Here is a 19,413-nt window from a genome sequence, read left to right as displayed (position 1 = left end):
CCAGGCAATCACTGCCCTGAGCTCTTGGTTCTTTCAGGAAACACAGCAGTGGAGAGCAGGACACCAGCACGCTGCCCTCACCACCTCTCCTCACCACAGTGGAGGACGTGAACCAGGTATTCAGGCAGGCTCTGTGGGCACAGATTTGGGCTAGCTTCCACAGCTGCAGTTTTCAGAGGGCCTCAAAGTAATGAGGGGTCTTCTTTGTGATGATTAACTGTGTAAATGATTAGCCTCCTCAGCTGACTCAGAGCCACAGGACGTTCTACGGCTGTGCTGTCCAGTATGACAGCCATTCACCACATGTGGCTATGTAAATTTAAATACAAATAAAAATTCAGGCTGGGCATGGTGGCTTATGCCTGTAATCCTAGTGCTTTGGGAGGCCAAGGTAGAAGGATGGCTTGAGGCCAGAGGTTTGTGACCAACCCAGGCAACATAGACACTGTCTCTACAAAAAAGTTAAAAGATTAGCCAGGCATGGTAGCACATGCCTATAGTCCTAGCTGCTCAGGAGGTTGAGGCAGGAGGATGGCTTGAACCCAGGAATTTGAGATTACAGTGAGCTATGACTGCACCATTGTACTCCAGCCTGGGTGATAGAGACTGCCTCTAAAATATTTTTTAAAAAGAATTAATCAGCCGGGTGCAGTGGCAATGCCTGTACTCCCAGCACTTTGGGAGGCCGAGGCGGGTGGATCACAAATGAGGTCAGGAGATCGAAACTATCCTGGCTAACACGGTGAAATCCCGTCTCTACTGAAAATATAAAAATTAGCCAGGCATGGTGGCACACGCTTGTAATCCCAGCTACTCAGGAGGCTGAGGCAGGAGAATCGCTTGAACCCGGGAGGCGGAGGTTGCAGTGAGCCGAGATCACGCCACTGCACTCCAGCCTGGGTGAGAGACAGACTGCGTCTCCAAAAAAAAAAAAAAAAAAGGTCCTCAGTTTGCACTAGCCACATGTGGCAAGTGGCTACCATGTAGGCACAGAACGTGGCTATCATTGCAAGAAGTTCTGTTGGATAGGGCTGTGGGAGTGAGTGGGGCTCTGACCCTGCCTCCTAGGTGGGAATAAGGGCCAGGGATCTGGGGAGGTGGGAAAAGATGATACATTGCCCAAAATGCCACTAAGAACTCTCTTCTGTCTCTCAGGATAACAAAACCAAAACGTGGCCACCCAAAGCACCCTGGCAGCACCCTTCCCCGCTTCCCAGCACGCTGCCCAGCCCCAGCGCACCACTCTATGCAGTCACCAGCCCCGGCAGCCAGTGGAACGACACCATGCAGATGCTGCAGTCCCCAGTATGGGCCGCAACCAACGACTGCAGTGCCGCCGCCTTCTCCTATGTGCAGACCCCACCACAGCCCCCACCCCCACCAGCACACAAGGCAGCACCCAAGGGCTTCAAGGCCTTCCCTGGGAAGGCTGAGCGCAGGCCAGCCTATCTGCCCCAGTACTGACCGCAGGCCAGCCTGCCTGCCTGCCCAGAGCTGTGGGGATGGGTGTCCCCATCCCAGGGCCGCCTAGCTGACACCAGCCACTCAGGACCAGTGCGCCCCATCCCAGGGAGTGTTCCTTGGGGACAAGGGTGGTTGGCAGCTCCCAGCCTTTAAACCTGGCTTCTCAAACACTGGCAGCATCAGAGCCCTGGAGAGCCAGCTGGAGACACAGGCGTCTGGCCTTCGGGGGCTTGCTGGGGAACCTGCATGCCTAATAAGCCCCGCAGGTGACTCTGATGCAGGCGCCACGGCCACACTTGAAGAAACATAGCTCTTGGGTTTTTAGTCCTGCTTTGTGTTGAGAAGACATCAGGCCTGAAAGCTGAGGGCATAACTGACCATTTTTCAGAAACCCTCTCCTCCCTTCTCCACACCTTGAGTGATGACCACACCAATCACTGTATTTTTATAGCTATTTTTTTCATGTAGGTTTTTAGTTAAAACATCTCCTGCCTAAAATGCATTGAATATTTTAAGATAACAGATATACTGGCTGGAGGTTTGTTTAACACTATATTTAAGCTTATACAAAATGGGCAAAATATAGAATATTTGTGATTGGAAGCAGTCACCTGGGGTTTCTGTGGGTGGACAGTTCCTCGCCACCCAGCAGCACCCAGGGACTGCGGCCTTTCCCAGCTTTACGGAAGCAGGATGGTGGAACTCGTGTCGGAGGTATACTGCTGAAGGTGCGTGTCGGCGGACCAGCCGGCTGCTGTCCATGTGCAGAGCAAGGCTGCACCTGCTGCCCTTCGATCCTTCCACACACGGCCAGGACACTGCCACAGTCCTCGGGGTGTGGTCAAGGGGCACTCAAAGACACCTGCACTAGAAATTGCATTGACATTGTGAGCTGGCTCAGAAGACAAACCAATTAAGATGTAGATAGAAATTAATTTAAGGTCTTTTCTTAAAAAAAAAAAAAAAAAAATCCACCTCATTTTCAGTTAACATGTGCCATTAAATAGATAACATCCTGTGGATTTAGGGATATTTTCCAGCCAGAATGGATCCAGAAGAATTGAATGGTGCTTAAATTGAGAAATAATAATAAATATATCTATATAGAATAGACATATCCCACTGTATATTAATTGAGGTTACAGAAAGTTCTTTATATAAAACTTATTTAAATTTTTCATATTTCATCTTTGAAAAAGTCTAATTGAGAAAAATCCATAATATTTTCTAGTATGAAAGTTTGACAGTATTAATATTTTTTTTATATTTTCTTAAATCATTAAACCATTTTAATATATGTTAACTACTAATAAATGGTTTATTCTTTCTAACTCCATATAAGCTTTTCCAGCAAAGATTGTAATAACACATTTATGTTCTCGTTTTTCTACAGATATAAGTAAATTTATATATAAAAATACCAAAAAGAGGACGGGCGCGGTGGCTCACGCCTGTAATCCCAGCACTTTGGGAGACCAAGGTGGGTGGATCACAAGGTCAGGAGTTCAAGACCAGCCTGGCCAATATGGTGAAACCCCATCTCTACTAAAAATACAAAAATTAGCCAGGCGTGGTGGCGGGCGCCTGTAGTCCCAGCTACTTGGGAGGCTGAGGCAGAAGAATCGCTTGAACCCGGGAGGCGGAGGTTGCAGTGAGCCAAGATTGTGCCACTGCACTCCAGCCTGGGTGACCAAGCGAGATTCCGTCTCAAAAAGAAAAAAAAAAAAAAGAATATATATATACACACACATATATATGTATGTACACACACACACACACACACTAATTCGAGAGGACCCTTAGGGTGTCTGAGCCCAGCCACCTGAGTTTTTAGTACTGTGTTGTCAGGCTGTTCCCAGGCCTCAGGTGTTGTCTTTTGTGCTGTGTGGGGATGCATTGCTGCCTGTATTTATGATCTTTTGCCGTGGTTCTGAGCATTCACCTCACCATGTTTACAAAGAACTGTTTTGTATATAGACATTTTCAGGCACGTGCTTTGCACCAGCCCTGCGTGGCTCCTGTCTGTTAGCTGTCACAGTGTGCACACTAATCTCTGTTAAAGTTGTCTATGGCTGTTCTACTTGTAAGATAGTTTTCTATTTCCTTCAGTAATGTGTCCACAGTACCCTGTATTTCGAGTTCTATTATACTGACGTACTCTTGTTTTAATAGTGCCTCCCCAAAGGCCTCACCTTGGACAGAGGTCAGTCCTTGATGCCCCAGCACAGGTGACGTCGCTAATTGTCACTTTCCAGTTTGTTTTTCTCTATTAAGGAAGACATTTTCTAATTGCATCTCCATGGGCTGTGAGACTGTGTGAAGCCGTTTGTGTGGTCTCCATGTAGGTGCTGTGTTCCCGGCACCGCCTTGCTCTGAACACTGGTAATTCCAGGTGCTGCGCTTGGCAGAGGGGTCTCGCCAAAGCGCATGTGTGTGCGTGTGTGAATGTATGTGTCCTTTGCATGGTCGGGCGTGGCTGCCTTGCTAGGGCATCAGCAGGACATTGTGTGTATAGTTACAATGCTTCCAAACTGGAACTCTACATTTTGTATCTTTTAAAGCTCCTATAAGTAAAATAACTATTGGCTTTATTAAAAATATACATTTAATAATACTTCGTATCCTTGTTTAAAATGAACTGCAGAGGACATTATGTCAAAAGCCCTGCCTGATTCATTGCTTTGAAAAGCTGCACACTGAGTTGGTTTTTAGGTCAGCTGTCCTCTGATTCTAGCAAGGGGAAAACCACTTGGGATATTACAGTGAGCTGAAGTGGATGGGCAGGAGGCAGAACCAGCAGCTATACCTCCTCTATTGGCTTCCCTAAGGCCCAAGCTGGTTTAGGCCCCTGTGCAGGGGAAGCCAGTGCCGTAGTGAAGGAGATGTCCTCTGAAAGGTGCAAGCTCTCTGGGTTGGGGTCTGCCAACACCCATGTCCCACCAAATGTGGATGCTGTGACTTGCCCAGCGAGCTTGTCCAATGAGGAGACCCAGGAATGAGGGCTTATTTTACCCTCTCCCCAAACCAGGGACCCAATCTATGGCAGAGATACTGTGCCACACAGGGATAAGAAGGACCTGTCTCTGCCTGCCGCAGTGGCTCACACCTGTAATCCCAGCACTTTAGGAGGCTGAGGCAGGTGGACCACGAGGTCGGGAAATCGAGACCATCCCGGCCAACATGGTGAAACCCCATCTCTACCAAAAATACAAAAATTAGCTGGGCATGGTGGCGCATGCCTATAATCCCAGCTACTCAGGAGGCTGAGGCAGAAGAATCACTTCGCTTGAACCCAGGATGTCGGAGGTTGCAGTGAGCCGAAATCGTGCCACTGCACTGCAACCTGTCGAGAGAGCGAGACTGTCTCCAAAGAAAAAAAAAAAAAAGGCCAGGCATTGTGGCTCACACCTGTAATCCCACCACTTTGAGAGGCTGAGGTGGTGGATCATGAGGTCAGGAGTTCAAGCCCTGCCTGCCCAACATGGTGAAACACCATCTCTACTAAAAATACAAAAAATTAGGTGGTGTGGTTGCAGGCATCAGTAATCCCAGCTACTCGGAAGGCTAAGGCAGGAGAATTGCTTGAACCCAGGAGGCAGAGGTTGCAGTGAGCCAAGACTGCTCCACTGCACTCCAGCCTGGGCAACATAGCAAGACTCTGTCTCAGACAAAAAGAAAAAAAAAGAAGGACTTGTCTCACTGGATGATGCCATCCTGCTAAGCAGAAGGAAGATAGTATCATGAGAACCACAAATGGAGGGCAGGTCACAGGAGCATTTCAACTCTTTCATTTACAGAAAGCACCTCATTGGAACCATTTTTGCTGACCTGAAGGAAATGGAGTAATGTGGGCATTAATATATAAGCTGCTGGTGTAGGAACCACTCTTCTTTCTGCCACGGTGCCCTGAAGTTGAGCATGGGGACCAAGTCCCAGAGCCTTCCAAATGCACCTCAAGACAAAGTTGCTCAGTAACAGCCATGTTGCCTGAGCGTGCTGAAGAACACACTGGAAGTCCATATTAAAAAGCTAGCAGGGGCCGGGTGTACTGGCTCACACCTGTAATCCCAGCAATTTGGGAGGCTCACCTGGGAGGACTGCTTGAGGCCAGGAGTTCAAGACCAGCCTGGGCAACATAGACCCCATCTCTTTAAAAAAAAAAAAAAAAAAAAAGGGCCCGTATTTTATTCAAGTGTGTTCCCGTTGAACACAAGCACCCAGTTCTCTTGACTAGTTCTGATTCACAGCAGTGCTGGAGGCCAGAGGGCAGGAGCCCCATAGCTCTGGCTGTGTGCGAATGAGTGGGGAGGGAAGCTGAGTAGATGCTACACCTGACCTACTGCAGGGGCCTCACAGGCCTCAGCCCATCTGAGGTACTTGGGAGGCTTGTGACCTTCCTTTCCCACCTGGGGGCTCCTTGGATAGCGGGGGGCTTCCAGTTTGAAGGCTGAGATGCTGCATGCCAACCATGGGGCTGTTAGGGGATGGCCTTTTGTGCACCGTGTGGCCACTGCTATAACCTGCCTCCTAATGTGGAGACAGGAAATAAACCTTCCCAATGATCAGCTTCTCCACTGCCCAAAAGCATGTATGTGGACAGCATGACTGGCTACCTCCCAGCCACAGGTACCCAGGAGTATGAGGCATCTCCAAGGGTAGGCTCTGGAAGTAACACATGCACCTGGCCTTACAGCACAGGGGTGAGCTCCTGAGCCCAGGCCTCTGTGTGTCGGTGAGGGGACTGGATGTGGCTTGTACTGGAATACTGACTTGAAGATGTGGGCCTAGGTGAGGGAGCAGGATTGTTTGAGGCATGTCACATTCATTTCAACATTCACTAATGTCACATAAGGGCTAGGCCCTTGCTAGGAGCCAAGACTGCAAAGATAACAGTCCCTGCCTTTAAAACTCAGTATTTTAGGGGAGACAACCCATCTTTCCCATCCTTGATAAGAGAACCAGCATCCGCCAGCAACCCAGTTGCTCAGGCTGAAATCCCAGAAGATATTCTTCATTTTTTCATTTCCTCATTCAACTGATCAACAAGTCCTATAAGCGTATTCCCAAGCACACTCAAATTTCACCATGTTCTAGCCAGGTGCTGTGGCTCACACCTATAATCCCAGCACTTTGGGAGGCCGAGGCAGGTGGATCACCCAAGGTCAGGAGTTCGAGACTAGCCTGACCAACATGGTGAAACCCCGTCTCTACTAAAAAATACAAAAATTAGCTGGGCATGGTGGTGGGTGCCTGTAATCCCAGCTACTCAGGAAGCTGAGGCAGGAGAATCACTTGAACCCGGGAGGTGGAAGTTGCAGTGAGCTGAGATCTCACCATTGCACTCCAGCCTGGGCGACAGAGCAAGACTCCATCTCAAAAAAAAAAAAAAAAAAAAAAATTTCCACCATGTTCTTACATCTCCACTGCTATCTACCTGGACTTCATCTGGCTCCTGCCTCTCCCCCTACAGCCTCAGAGTTTCCCATGCACCCTCCCCTACTTCCAAGTAGCCTTGCCATGTGTCCTCCAACTTGCCTACCTGTTGCTCCCAAGGCTGCTTGGGCCTCTCCATCAGTTTTCTGGGGTTAGAGCCCATCTTCCAGCCTGGTTTCGTTCCTCATGACAGCACTTAGCACTCTTCTGGAATTTTGTGTTTGCATTTGTGTCTCACTGGAATGAAGGCCTCATGAGAGCAAGGAGCGAATCTTGTTCATGGCCACATGTGCAAGGTGCAGGACAGGTCCTGTGACCACCACAGTGCAACTTGAGACAGATGAAAGGACGTGTTGCCGCGGCCAGAACTTACGAATTCTAATACTGAGCAAAAAAAAAAAATAGAACTAGAGGCCGGGTGTAGCGGCTCACACCTGGAATTCCAGCACTTTGGGAGGCCAAGGTGGGAGGATCACTTGAGTCCAGGAGTTCGAGGCCGCAGTGAGCCGAGATCTTGCCACTGCACTCCAGCCTGGGTAATAGAGCAAGACTCTGTCTCTAAAAACGAAAAACAAAAACAACCAGACGAAAAGGCTCTCGCGTTGGGCTAAAAGAATACTATTAAATACATCATTGAGGCTGTCCAAGGACTGGGAAGGGATTAGCACTACGGTGGAGATGCGCGTAGGCCCAAGCAGGCCTCAAATACATGTAAAGCTTTTTTTTTTTTTTTTTGAGACGGAGTCTCGCTTTGTCGCCCAGGCTGGAGTGCGGTGGCCAGATCTCAGCTCACTGCAAGCTCCGCCTCCCGGTTTCACGCCCATTCTCCGGCCTCAGCCTCCCGAGTAGCTGGGACTATAGGCGCCCGCCACCTCGCCCGGCTAGTTTTTTTTGTATTTCTTAGTAGAGACGGGGTTTCACCGTGTTAACCAGGATGGTCTCGATCTCGTGACCTCGTGATCCACCCGTCTCGGCCTCCCAAAGTGCTGGGATTACAGGCTTGAGCCACCGCGCCCGGCCCCAGTGTAAAGCTTTTTATTCTCGTGGAAACACCTATGTACACTGAAGAAAATGTTTTTAAGCACCTAGCAAAGGATTCGGGGCTCTGGTAATGAAGCGCCAAAACGACAAGAGTCGGTCGCGTACAGTAAAGCCAACAGGTACAAGCTCTAGTGCTCTTGGGTGCGTGGTGAGGAGGCGGCTCCTCCACGCACCACTCCCGGTGTGCGCATGCGCACAGCCTTACGCAGCGCATGCGCACGTGCACTCACCACGTCCATCCCAGACGTGCGGACCCGGGTGTTTGCAAGGCTCTGTGTCTGCAAGGCTTGGTCTCCGCACTCCAGCGCCCGACCCTGCGCGGGGACATGCGCACAAGCGCTCGCCCAGCCCACCTGGACGTGCCGGCCTACACGCACACGCGTGCGCACCTCCCCCCGCGCCGCGCCCCATCCGCGCTCAACCTCGCCTACACCTGCTCCGTGGCCTCCCCTGAGACGGTGAGCCAATCCCGGCAGCTCCACGGAGCCCCAGAGGCGCGGGCCCCTCGCCTTCGCTGGTCAACATGACTCAGCATCCTCGGTGGACTCGCCCCCCCGCCCCGAAACAGATGTCTAAAATCCATCGGCGTGGAAACGCCACGCCACGCCCCGCTCCTGACTCCTTCAGCTCAGGCCCCAGAACTGACCACCCCACCAATCCCCTGCCCCAGTCCCTCTGCCTTCTCTCCCATGACTACCTGTCCTCCAGGGCCTGCCTGACCCCTGTCCAGCGGCCCTGAAGTAAGGTCTGAGATGTCTAAATGCCCATACCTCAGTTTCCCCATCTTTAGAACGGGGCTCTTGTTTGGAACTGTGCCCGCCACAGCCTGCAGTAAGTGCTAGCTTCATCAATACTCAGTGGCAGTCAGTTACTTTTCCAGGGCTGCCTTATGCTTGAAATTAAATCTTTGCTATCCAGAGTTAGGACTGTCCCTGGACTTCCTAAGTTGCCTCTGCTCTCAGGTGTACCCTCTGGTCCGCTCCTCTCTCGGGGCCAGATCATCTTGCAGGGGGCACATGAAGGTGTCTGGCTCTGCAGCATGCTCTCTTGGAATTTCTGGGCTAGGTTTCCTTTCGATTATCCTTGGTCAATCCCTGGTCCGGGGGCATGACCCCTCCCAGATTCACTGCCCCCAGGATCCTGGGGATTCTGAGCCCTAAGCTCTGCGGTTTGCAGGACTTGGCTCAGCATATGGTAGTGATTGTAGTGATGGTGGTAGACAATAGAATATAAAATGACCTTATGGCTGGGCACAGTGACGCACACCTGTAATCCCAACACTTCGGGAGGCTGAGGCAGGAAAATCTCTTGAGGCCTGGAATTTGAGACCAGCCTGGGCAACATAGTGCGACTCAGTCTCTACAAATAATAAAAGAAGAAAATTAGCCGGGCAGGGTGGCTATGCCTGTAGTTCTAGCTACTCAGGAGACTGAGGTGAGAGAAGCGCTTGAGCCCAGAGTTCAAGGCTGCAGTGAGCTATGGTCATGCCACTGCACTCCAGCCTGGGTGACAGAGTGAGACCCTGTTTCAACTAATAAGTCATAACTGGGATGATGAGCAGAGAAAGGGATTGCCTGCTTCTCCACTTCCCCTCCACTTTTTTCCTAGGACTGAAGAGGAACTGGCAGGCAGCACAGGGCTGTGATTAAGCACAGGATTCAGGAAGGAACCAGGTAGCCTGGGTTGATTCTCTAGTTAAGAGCAGAGTGGCTTGTTTCACCTTTTCTTTTCTTTTTTGACAGGGTGTCACTCTGTTACCCAGGCCAGAGTGCAGTGGCATGATCTCGGCTCACTGCAACCTCTGCTACCCGGGTTCAAGTGATTCTCCTGCCTCAGCCTCCCTAGTAGCTGGGATTACAGGTGTCTGCCACCACGTCCGGCTAGTTTTTGTAATTTTAGTAGAGACAGGGTTTCGCCATGGTGGCCAGACTGGTCTCAAACCCCTGGCTTACAAGTGTGAGCCACCGCACCCGGCCTCGTTTCACATTTTTTTTTTGAGACGGAGTCTTGCTCTGTCGCCCAGGCTGGAGTGCAGTGGCATGATTCACCTCACTGCAAGCTCCACCTCCCGGGTTCACACCATTCTCCTGCCTCAGCCTCCCGAGTAGCTGGGACTACAGGTGCCCAACACCACATCCGGCTAATTTTTTTCTATTTTTAGTAGAGATGGGGTTTCACCATGTTGCTCAGGCTGGTCTTGAACTCCTGACCTCATGATCTGCCTGCCTCAGCCTCCCAAAGTGGTGGGATTACCGTGTGAGGCACCGCATCCGGCTTCGTTTCACATTTCTTAACCTCTCTGTTAAATGGGGAGGACAACAGGGTATCCTTCATAGGACTGCCATGAGGGATACATGGAAAGGATTTAGCATGGCGCTCTGCACATAGTAAACTGGCTAGAGTAGTGGCCATGTTAGTAGTATTGTAGTATGATGATGAATGGCTTTGGATTAGTAATGACCTTTCTTCATACTCTGTTTTCTCCCTGTAGCCACTGTGACTTAAGGCCCACCAGATAGGAACCTAGTTTCCTGCTAACATAGAAAATCCAGGCTGGGCGTGGTGGCGCATGCCTGTAATCCCAGCACTTTGGGAGGCCGAGGTGGGTGGATTACCTTAGGTCAGGAGTTCGAGACCAGCCTGGCCAACATGGTGAAACCCCATCTCTACCAAAAATACGAATATTAGGCTGAGCGCAGTGGCTTATGCCTGTAATCCCAGCACTTTGGGAGGCTGAGGCAGACAGATCACGAGGTCAGGAGATAGAGACCATCCTGGTCAACATGGTGAAACCCCATCTCTACTAAAAATACAAAAATTAGTTGGGCATGGTGGCACATGCCTGTAATCTCAGCTACTCAGGAGGCTGAAGCAGGAGAATTGCTTGAACCAGGGAGTTGGAGGTTGCAGTGAGCCGAGATGGTGCCACTGCACTCTGGTCTGGTGACAGAGGGAGACTCCGTCTCAAAAAACAAAAACAAAAACAAAAACAAAACAAAAATCAGCCTGGCGAGGTGGCGGGCGCCTGTAATCCCAGCTACTAGGGAGACTGAAGCAAGAGAATTGCTTGAACCCGGGAGGTGGAGGTTGCAGGGAGGCAGAGGTTGCAGTGAGCTGAGATCGTGCCATTGCACTCTAGCCTGGGCAACAAGAGTGAAACTCTGTCTCAAAAAAAAAAAGGAAAAAAAAAAAAAAAACCAAAATCCATGTAACTTTGGAGTTTCAAAGTAAATGTGAAATCTGGAATAGTTGAAGCTTCCGGGAATCACAGAGGCCAAATTGCAAGAGGTGTACATTATGGAAGGTTAAAAGGCAGGGGAGGCCGGGCGCGGTGGCTCACGCCTGTGATCCCAGTACTTTGGGAGGCTGAGGCGGGTGGATCATGAGGTCAGGAGATCAACACCGTCCTGGCTAACACGGTGAAACCCTGTCTCTACTAAAAATACAAAAAAATTAGCCGGGTGTGGTGGCGGGTGCCTGTAGTCTCAGCTACTCGGGAGGCTGAGGCAGGAGAATCGCTTGAACCAGGGAGGTGGAGGTTGCAGTGAGCCGAGATCGCGCCACTGCACTCCAGCCTGGGGACAGAGCGAGACTCCATCCCAAACAAACAAACAAAAGAGAACTCCAGTAGAACAAATACCGGTCAGCACTGCCAGGGTTGTGCTAGGTGTGGAAGCTCAGGGAAATCTTAGAGTTGACAATTCTTAGAGAAGGGCCATGTGGACGGGGCTGTTCCCTGGAAAGTGCTGTGACCACTCAGTGACCACTCATTTCTTTCGTTGTCAGCCTTTCCCTATTTTCTTTTTTTTTTTTTTTAGACAAGGTCTTGCTGTGTCACCCACGCTGTACACCCAAGGAGTACAGTGGTGGTAATCACTGCAGCCTCGAACTCCTGGACTCAAGTGATACTGCTGCCTTGGCCTCCCGAGTAGCTGGGACTCTACAGGTGTGCACCACCACATGCCCTGCTAATTAATTTTTTGTATTTTAGAAGCAGTGTTTTGCTATCTTGCCCAGGCTGGGCTTGAACTCCTGGTGTCAAGCTATCCCACCTCCCAAAGTGCTGGGATTGTAGGCAAGAGTGCTCAGCCCCAGAATTCTTACAATGACTTACAAGGTCTTATGTGATCTTGTTGCCTCCCTTTCACTCTGACCTCATCTTCTTTTTTTTTTTTTTTTTTTTTTGAGACAGAGTCTCACTCTGCCGCCCAGGCTGGAGTACAGTGGCTCACTGCAGTCTTCACCTGCCAGGTTCAAGTGATTCTCCTGTCTCAGCCTCTCGAGTTAGCTGGGATTACACGCACGTGCCACCAGGCCCGGCTAATTTTTGCATTTTTTTTTTAGTAGAGACGAAGGTTCACCAAGTTGGCCAGGCTGGGCTCGAACTCGTGACCTCACGTGAACCGCCTGCCTAGGCCTCCCAAAGTGCTAAGATTACAGGCGTGAGCCACCGCGCCCGCCCCAGTGAGTTTGTTCTTAATTGCAACCCGGATTCTCAGCACCCTTTTCATCTTGCTTTTCCTCAATAGCCCTTACCAGCACCTGACACACATCATCTGTTGTACTTGCTTATTTGGCACATATGTATCCACAGCGCCTGGAACACTGCCTGTAACGTGGAAGGTGTTCGAGCTGTAGAGTTTTGTCGAATGAATGAATGAAGCCGACCAGTGCACAGGGAGTGCAGTGGCGCGATGGGTAGCTCTCTGCAGCCTCCAACTTCTGGGCTCCAGTGATCCCCGGGCTCTGCCCACCCCTCTCCACAGCCACTTCCGGGCAGAAGCCAGCGAAGCGGTGGCGCAAGCGGTAGGGAGAGAGGAGCTGAGGCCCCAGATCAGCGGCCGCGGGCAAGGTCGCTTAGCGGGCACCCGGCCTGGGTATCGGGGCGCGGGTCGGGGGCGGGGCCGGGGCCGGGGCCGGGGCTCAGGGGTGGGGCCGGAACGGGCGCCTGCGCCATAAAGGCCGCCGCGCGCCCCCGCGCCTTGCTCCCTGCGCGCTGCCAGCGCTTCTTCCTCCTCGGCGCGCGTCCCAGTCCGCGTACCTTCTAGTCCCGCCATGGCCGCTCTCACCCGGGACCCCCAGTTCCAGAAGCTGCAGCAATGGTATCGCGAGCACGGCTCCGAGCTGAACCTGCGCCGCCTGTTCGATTCCGACAAGGATCGCTTCAACCACTTCAGGTGCGGGCGGGCCGGAGGCGGGGGCTGCCACGCGCGGCGCCCGCAGCCGGGCACGCGGGGATGGGGTCTGGAGGCGGGGGCAGTGGTGCCCGGGGACCCCCGCCCCCCACCTCCAGGCCACGGACTGGGGCCCAGGCCGAGGCCACACTTCGTCCTTGGAGTCTCCTTGGAGTGCGTTCCTGGGGGCTTGCGGCCTCGCCGGGGGTCTAGGCGCCGGGTCTGCTTCGTCACGAGGCAAAACGGGCCTCTACATGGGGACGTTTCCCCTCCCCCACCCCGTGCAGCTCCGGCCATTTGAGCAGGGGCTCCTTTCGCAGTTGTGAGGAGAGGCCCTGGCTGACGCAGCAAGCGGGAAAGGGCTGTCCCTTTCCATCCGCTCCTGGCCACATGGGCTTGGGACCGTTTGCCGGGCGGGCAGCCCGAGCGTGGGGTTTGAGGGAGCTGGGTGGAAGGGTGGAGACGTCGGGCGTGATTCCTGCAGAAGAGACCTGTGCACGACCGGGAAGTGGGAAGGAGCGTTGGAGGAAATCATGGGCCGGGGTGCGGCCGAGCGAGCTCTGATCACTGATGCTGGTGGAGGAGGGGCGGGGAGCGGCTGTGGCTCTGGACTAGACGCCCCAGTGGCCATCCCTGTCATCTGGATGGGTGCCTGAGTAACTTACGGCAGAGAATGGAAGCCCTGGGAGGGGGTGGTCCCCGCCTTCAGTCCAGGCTCCTCACCCAGGGTCTGCGTGCATCTAGGATCTGTGAGGATGGCTTCTTTCTCTGTGCTGCTGTTGCAGATCATCCTGGTGGGCCAGCAGGTGACAGACATCACCACTGTGCTGGGTGGCTGTGGCCCTTGTGGGGCGTGGGTCAGGGAGGATGTTTCTTCTGGGAACAGCTCCTGCTCAGGACAGGACTAGGGAGACCAGGGTGTGGTCAGCAGCATCTCCATCTTTCTGCAGCCTGACCCTCAACACCAACCATGGGCATATCCTGCTGGATTACTCCAAGAACCTGGTGACGGAGGATGTGATGCGGCTGCTGGTGGACCTGGTAATGTTCTGCTTGGGGAGGTGTAACTGGTAACCGACAGAGTGATGGACGAGCTGGGCTCCTGGGCGTCCCCAGGACCTTGAGCATCTTGAGTTTTTCCTCTCATTAAACCTTGGTGACCTCCTCTGTGCAGGTGAGGCACCTGCCCTGGCTTAGGTTCTAAGCAGCATCCCAGGGACCCCAGTGTCTGATGTCTGAGTAGACCCTTCCCAGACAGTGGGAGAGGGAACCAGGCAGCAGCCATCTGTCTGTCTCATTGGGGACAGCACCAAGCCTTGTGTTTGGGGGCTGACACTTGGGGTGGTCAGTTTGGGTGGGACCAGGCCTCAGTATCGTCTCTTCCTAGGCCAAGTCCAGGGGCGTGGAGGCCGCCCGGGAGCGGATGTTCAGTGGTGAGAAGATCAACTACACCGAGGTGAGCCGGCCCCACATACCCTCTGGGGCCTCCTTCCTTCCCTTTGGGGTTTATCTGACTGTTAGCCGCATTACCCTGTGTCTTCACCCCTTCTCTTGGGCAATGCTTTTGCTTAATGAGGGGCCTGAAGGCCTTTTTCCTGCTGCTTTGTATCAGGGCTTTAGGGTGTGTCTTCCACAAGATTGGCTGTCTAGGTTTGGTGAGCTCCTTGGAATGGTTCCCAGTGTCTGCCTGGGAGGAGGACATCTCATACCCAGAGGGAGAGTTTCTCAAGGCTGACATTTTCTTGGAGAAGTTAACTCTAATGTATCTTCGCTGCAAGTTTTGGTAGCGACAAGAGGAATCTTAAGTCACTAAAGACTTCAGCCTAATCAAGCAGTAGTAGTCAATAGGAAAGTGGTGAGGCCAGGCCTGGGGACCTCTGTTCCTGACTCAGTATGGGAGCCAAGCCTGGAGGTATAATGGACACCGAGCACCCAGACTCTATCCTCATGATGTCATTATCCTCCTCTTACATGGGAGGAGTCTGAGGTTCAGAGGTCACGTCCCTTATCTAAGATGTCATAGCTGTAAGAGGGAAAGTGGAGATTCACATTCAACCTGTCTTGCCTTGTGGGTCTAAGCTGAGAGAGGATGCAATCAAGGAAGGCTTTCTGGAGGAGTGCACTCACCTATAAAATGTGGGGCAGGAGTGGGGTCTGGCAGGGTGAGGGTGGGGTGGCATGAAACCTTCCACCTTAGCAAGCTTCTCACTGGGTTGGAATCCCAAGATGATCCTTTTCCTGCCCACCTAGGGTCTTTAGACCTTCCCTCAAGGACTCCTCTGCTGGCTTCAGGCTGTTTCACTCACGTGGCCGGGCCAACCGCCTGGCACCGGTCACAGACTTCAAGTCTGGTTTGGTTCCTGGCAGTTGGTAGTTATCAGGCTGCTTGGTGAGGGAAGCTTGAGTTGCATACCTTGCTGCAAATCCAAGGAGCTGAGGACACTGCCTAAAAGGTGCCAGCAAACACCGTGGACACGCATTGGGAGGATGAGGTTACTTCAGGCTTAGTGAGCACTCATCTTTGGAAAGCGTTTATTTATTTATTTATTTATTTATTTATTTTGAGATGGAGTCTTGCTCTGTCGCCCAGGCTGGAGTGCAGTGGTGTGATCTCGGCTCACTGCAACCTCTGTCTAATGGGTTCAGGCGATTCTCTGCCTCAGCTTCCTGAGTAGCTGGAACTACAGGTGTGTGCCACCCCACCTGGCTAATTTTTGTATTTTTAGTAGAGACAGGATGTCACCATGTTGGCCGGGCTGGTCTCGAATTCCTGACCTTAAGTTATCCACCCACCTTGGCCTCCCAGAGTTCTGGAATTACAGGCTTGAGCCATGGCGCCCGGCTTCTGAAAGCATTTATTGCTTGTTTCTGACATGTGTTGTCACCATTCTCTGCCTTTGCCCACTGTTGCTCTTTTCTCTCACTGTTCATGCCCTGAACACCTGTGGTAGGCCCTCTGGGCCTGTCCTAGGCATGTATGGGTCCCCGCCCCCATCTCCTCCTGACTGTCTGCAGCACATAAGTCCTTGGAGAGCTCCTCCTCCTGTAAGCATACAGTGGGTTCTTGGAACAAGATCATGGTGCTAACAGAGACCTCAGGGCTGCCTGTCTAGTGGATAGAGGGCCGAGCTATGGCACCATGCCCAGCTGGGAGCATGGCTGCCTGGGGATGAGGGGACAGTCTTTACACCCTGACCCTCATCCCCAGGGTCGAGCTGTGCTGCACGTGGCTCTTCGGAACCGGTCAAACACACCCATCCTGGTAGATGGCAAGGATGTGATGCCAGAAGTCAACAAGGTTCTGGACAAGATGAAGTCTTTCTGCCAGGTAAGTGGCTACTGGGCCGGACTCGCCCTTGGCCGTGTGTGAGTATATGGGAATCTGGGATCCCTGAGGGGCAACTTTTCCCCTCTTCCTGGAGGCAGGACTCAGGCTCTCACTGCAGCGTAAGGGAGGGGTTGCCTGTGTGATCGCTGACCCTGGGGGTCTTTGCTGAGGCCTGAATTTCTCCTGGCTCTGCTCTGAAGGAACCTACTACTGGCAGAAGTGGGGGCAGTCTCCCTACTGAATTACAGACACCTGTGGGCTCATGGTGACAAATGACAGAGGCTCAGAATGAAAAGTGGGGCCCAAGGGGCCGGGCGTGGTGGCTCACGCCTGTAATCCCAGCACTTTGGGAGGCCGAGGCAGGCAGATCACGAGGTCAGGAGATCGAGACCATCTAGGCTAACATGGTGAAACCCTGTCTCTACTAAAAATACAAAAAAATTAGCCGGGCGAGGTGGCGGGCCCCTGTGGTCCCAGCTACTCGGGAGGCTGAGGCAGGAGAATGGCATGAACCCGGGAGACAGAGCTTGCAGTGGGCGGAGATTGTGCCACTGCACTCCAGCCTGGGCGACAGAGCGAGACTCTGTCTCAAAAAAAAAAAAAAAAAGAAGTGGGGCACCTGAGAGACGGGACAGTCAGGGAAGGAAGGAGCTTTTCCTTTTTTTTTTTTTTTTTTTTTTTTTGAGATGGAGTCTCGCTCTGTCGCCCAGACTGGAGTGCAATGGTGCGATCTCTGCTCACTGCAACCTCTGCGTCCCGGATTCAAGTGATTCTCCTGCCTCAGCCTCCCAAGTAGCTGGGATTACAATTATGTGCCACCCTGCCAAGCTAATTTTTGTATTTTTAGTAGAGATGGGGTTTCACCATGGTGGCCAGGCTGGTCTCAAACCCCTGATCTCAGGTGATCTGCCCGCCTCAGCCTCCCAAAGTGCTAGAATTACAGGCGTGAGCCACTGCACCTGGCTGGAAGGAGCTTTTTCTAACCTCTTTTGTCATACGCCCTTATCACCCAGTCTAGAAATAGATAAAACTTCCTAGTAAAATTTCCTCAACCCTGGCTGGGCGTGGTGGGTGGCTCATGCCTGTGATCCCGGAACTTTGGGAGGCTGAGGCGAGCGGATCACTTGAGGTAAGGAATTTGAGACCAGCCTGGCCATCATGGTGAAACCCCATCTCCACTAAAAATACAAAAATTAGCCAAGTGTGGTGACACACACCTGTAATCCCAGCTACTTGGGAGGCTGAGGCAGGAGAATCGCTTGAACCTGGGAAGCAGAAGTTGCAGTCATCTGTGAGTGTGCCATTGCACTCCAGCCTGGACGACAGAGGGAGACTCTGTCAAAAAAAAAAAAAAAAAAATTCTTCATCCCCATTCCCAGCTAACCCTCCAGAAGCAGCCTTTGTAAAGTTTCCTGTAGCCAGGCGCAGCAGCTCATACTTCTAGTCCCAGCTATTCAGGAGGCTGAGGTGGGAGGATGGCTTGAGCCTGGGAAGTTGAGGCTGCAGTGAGCCATGATGACACCACTGCACTCCAGTCTGGACAATGGAGCAAGATCCTGTCTCAAAAAATAAATTTAAAAAATAGAAAAGTTTTCCTGTGAAGACTTCCAGAAAGTTCCTGTGCACGTACACGTCTGTCGTCTCCTCTTCGAAACGTACACACGTGCACATGCATGCAGTTTGGTTTTCTCCCTGCTCTTCTGCAACTTATTTCCACCTGGAAGTATGTAAGCGGTGTCTGTGTGTCAGTGACAGTGCATGTAACATGCCTCCTTTTCCTTGTGTGTAGGGTGGTAGGGGTTGCCTCAGAGACCACTAAGTTTCCCCACATCAAGCACTTGCCTCAGTGTCTATCCCAGGGGTGATTCTGCAGGGGTGGGTTGGCAGACGTCCTCAAGCCTGGAGAATGAGGGTGATGCCGGTGCGTCTGTGTGGGCTATGCATGCGCCAAGGGTGATCATCCAAGCTCTTGTCAGCTGTGATCATTTGCTGCTTGTCCTAGGAGCAGTGGCCTCCACATGTGGCTGGTCAACATCCGGTTACTTTGGCCAAGAGCCACTTTTAGACCTGAAGATGGGCTGGGCACGGTGGCTCATGCCTGTAATCCTAGCACTCTGGAAGTCTGGGCAGTTGGATCATTTGAGGTCAGGAGTTTTGAGATCGATCAACATGGTGAAACGCCGTCTTTACTAAAAATACAAAAAGTTACCTGGGCATGGTGGCGAGCACCTGTAATATCAGCTACTGGGGAGTCTGAGGCAGGAGAATCTCTTGAGCCTGGGAGGCAGAGGTTGCAGTGAGCCAAGATCACAGTACTGCACTCCAGCCTAGGTGATGGAGTGAAACTCTGCCTCAAAAAAAAAAAAACAAAAAACAAAAAACAAAACCCATCTCTGCAAAAAATAAATAAATTAGCCAGGCATGCTGGTGTGTCCCAGCTACTTGGGAGGCTGAGGTGGGAGGATTGCTTGAGCCTGGGAGGTTGAGGCAGCTCGGGTGACAGAGTGAGACGCTTCCCAGGGCAAGGAAGTTGTGGGGTCCTGATGGGAATCTGGATTTCCAGAATGTCATTTAGGGTGGTCAGTCCATGTGACGGGCTTTGGGCGTGCAGCAGGGCCTTTCCAGCCATCTGCTGTGAGTGGCAGAGCTGAAGTGCATTCAAAGCCTAGTGCTGTGTGATCGGGCTGGGTGTGCTCAGCCATGCCACATGGCGAGGGTGGCACTGCACCGTTTGGGGTGCTGTTTCCAGGAAAGCCTTCCCTTAAAGCTGGCCACTGGAGTACCTGACTCAGGCTGATAGGGTATTTATAGTTCAAAAGAAGTTGCTGAATGGCAGCAATCCCCTGGTGAGGAACATTCCGCATGGCCGTGCTCTCCAAAGTTTGCCAAGATTGGGTGAAGACGTTCACTGTGACCTTGATTGTAGTGGCAAAACCTGAAACCAAGCTAGACTCATTTATCAGGGGACTTACC

At 52.2% G+C, this 19,413-nt stretch overlaps 2 protein-coding genes across 5 annotated transcripts in view; both read left to right on the top strand.

Annotated features, from left to right (window-relative positions):
• GARRE1 (granule associated Rac and RHOG effector 1) overlaps positions 1-3,228 on the top strand; it is a 96,389-nt gene extending 93,161 nt beyond the window's left edge. For all 4 annotated transcript variants that reach the window (XM_073016662.1, XM_073016665.1, XM_073016664.1 and 1 more), the window contains exons 13-14: positions 38-116; positions 1,156-3,228. In XM_073016662.1, the coding sequence (XP_072872763.1) occupies positions 38-116; positions 1,156-1,464 (388 nt within the window). In that variant the 3' untranslated portion in view covers positions 1,465-3,228. The remainder of the gene's footprint in view (positions 1-37; positions 117-1,155) is intronic.
• Positions 3,229-8,174: 4,946 nt separating this feature from the next.
• The window catches only part of GPI (glucose-6-phosphate isomerase), a 52,743-nt gene continuing 41,504 nt past the window's right edge, over positions 8,175-19,413 (top strand). Inside the window, exons 1-5 of the mRNA XM_007996256.3 lie at positions 8,175-8,396; positions 12,533-13,115; positions 14,063-14,153; positions 14,500-14,568; positions 16,321-16,440. Coding sequence (XP_007994447.1) covers positions 12,994-13,115; positions 14,063-14,153; positions 14,500-14,568; positions 16,321-16,440 — 402 coding nt within the window. The 5' untranslated portion in view covers positions 8,175-8,396; positions 12,533-12,993. The remainder of the gene's footprint in view (positions 8,397-12,532; positions 13,116-14,062; positions 14,154-14,499; positions 14,569-16,320; positions 16,441-19,413) is intronic.

Source organism: Chlorocebus sabaeus, chromosome 6, assembly GCF_047675955.1.
Source record: "Chlorocebus sabaeus isolate Y175 chromosome 6, mChlSab1.0.hap1, whole genome shotgun sequence".
In the NCBI taxonomy this organism is placed as follows: domain Eukaryota; kingdom Metazoa; phylum Chordata; class Mammalia; order Primates; family Cercopithecidae; genus Chlorocebus; species Chlorocebus sabaeus.
Note: the sequence above shows the minus strand (reverse complement) of the source record. Positions and strands in the feature narration are given on the sequence as shown.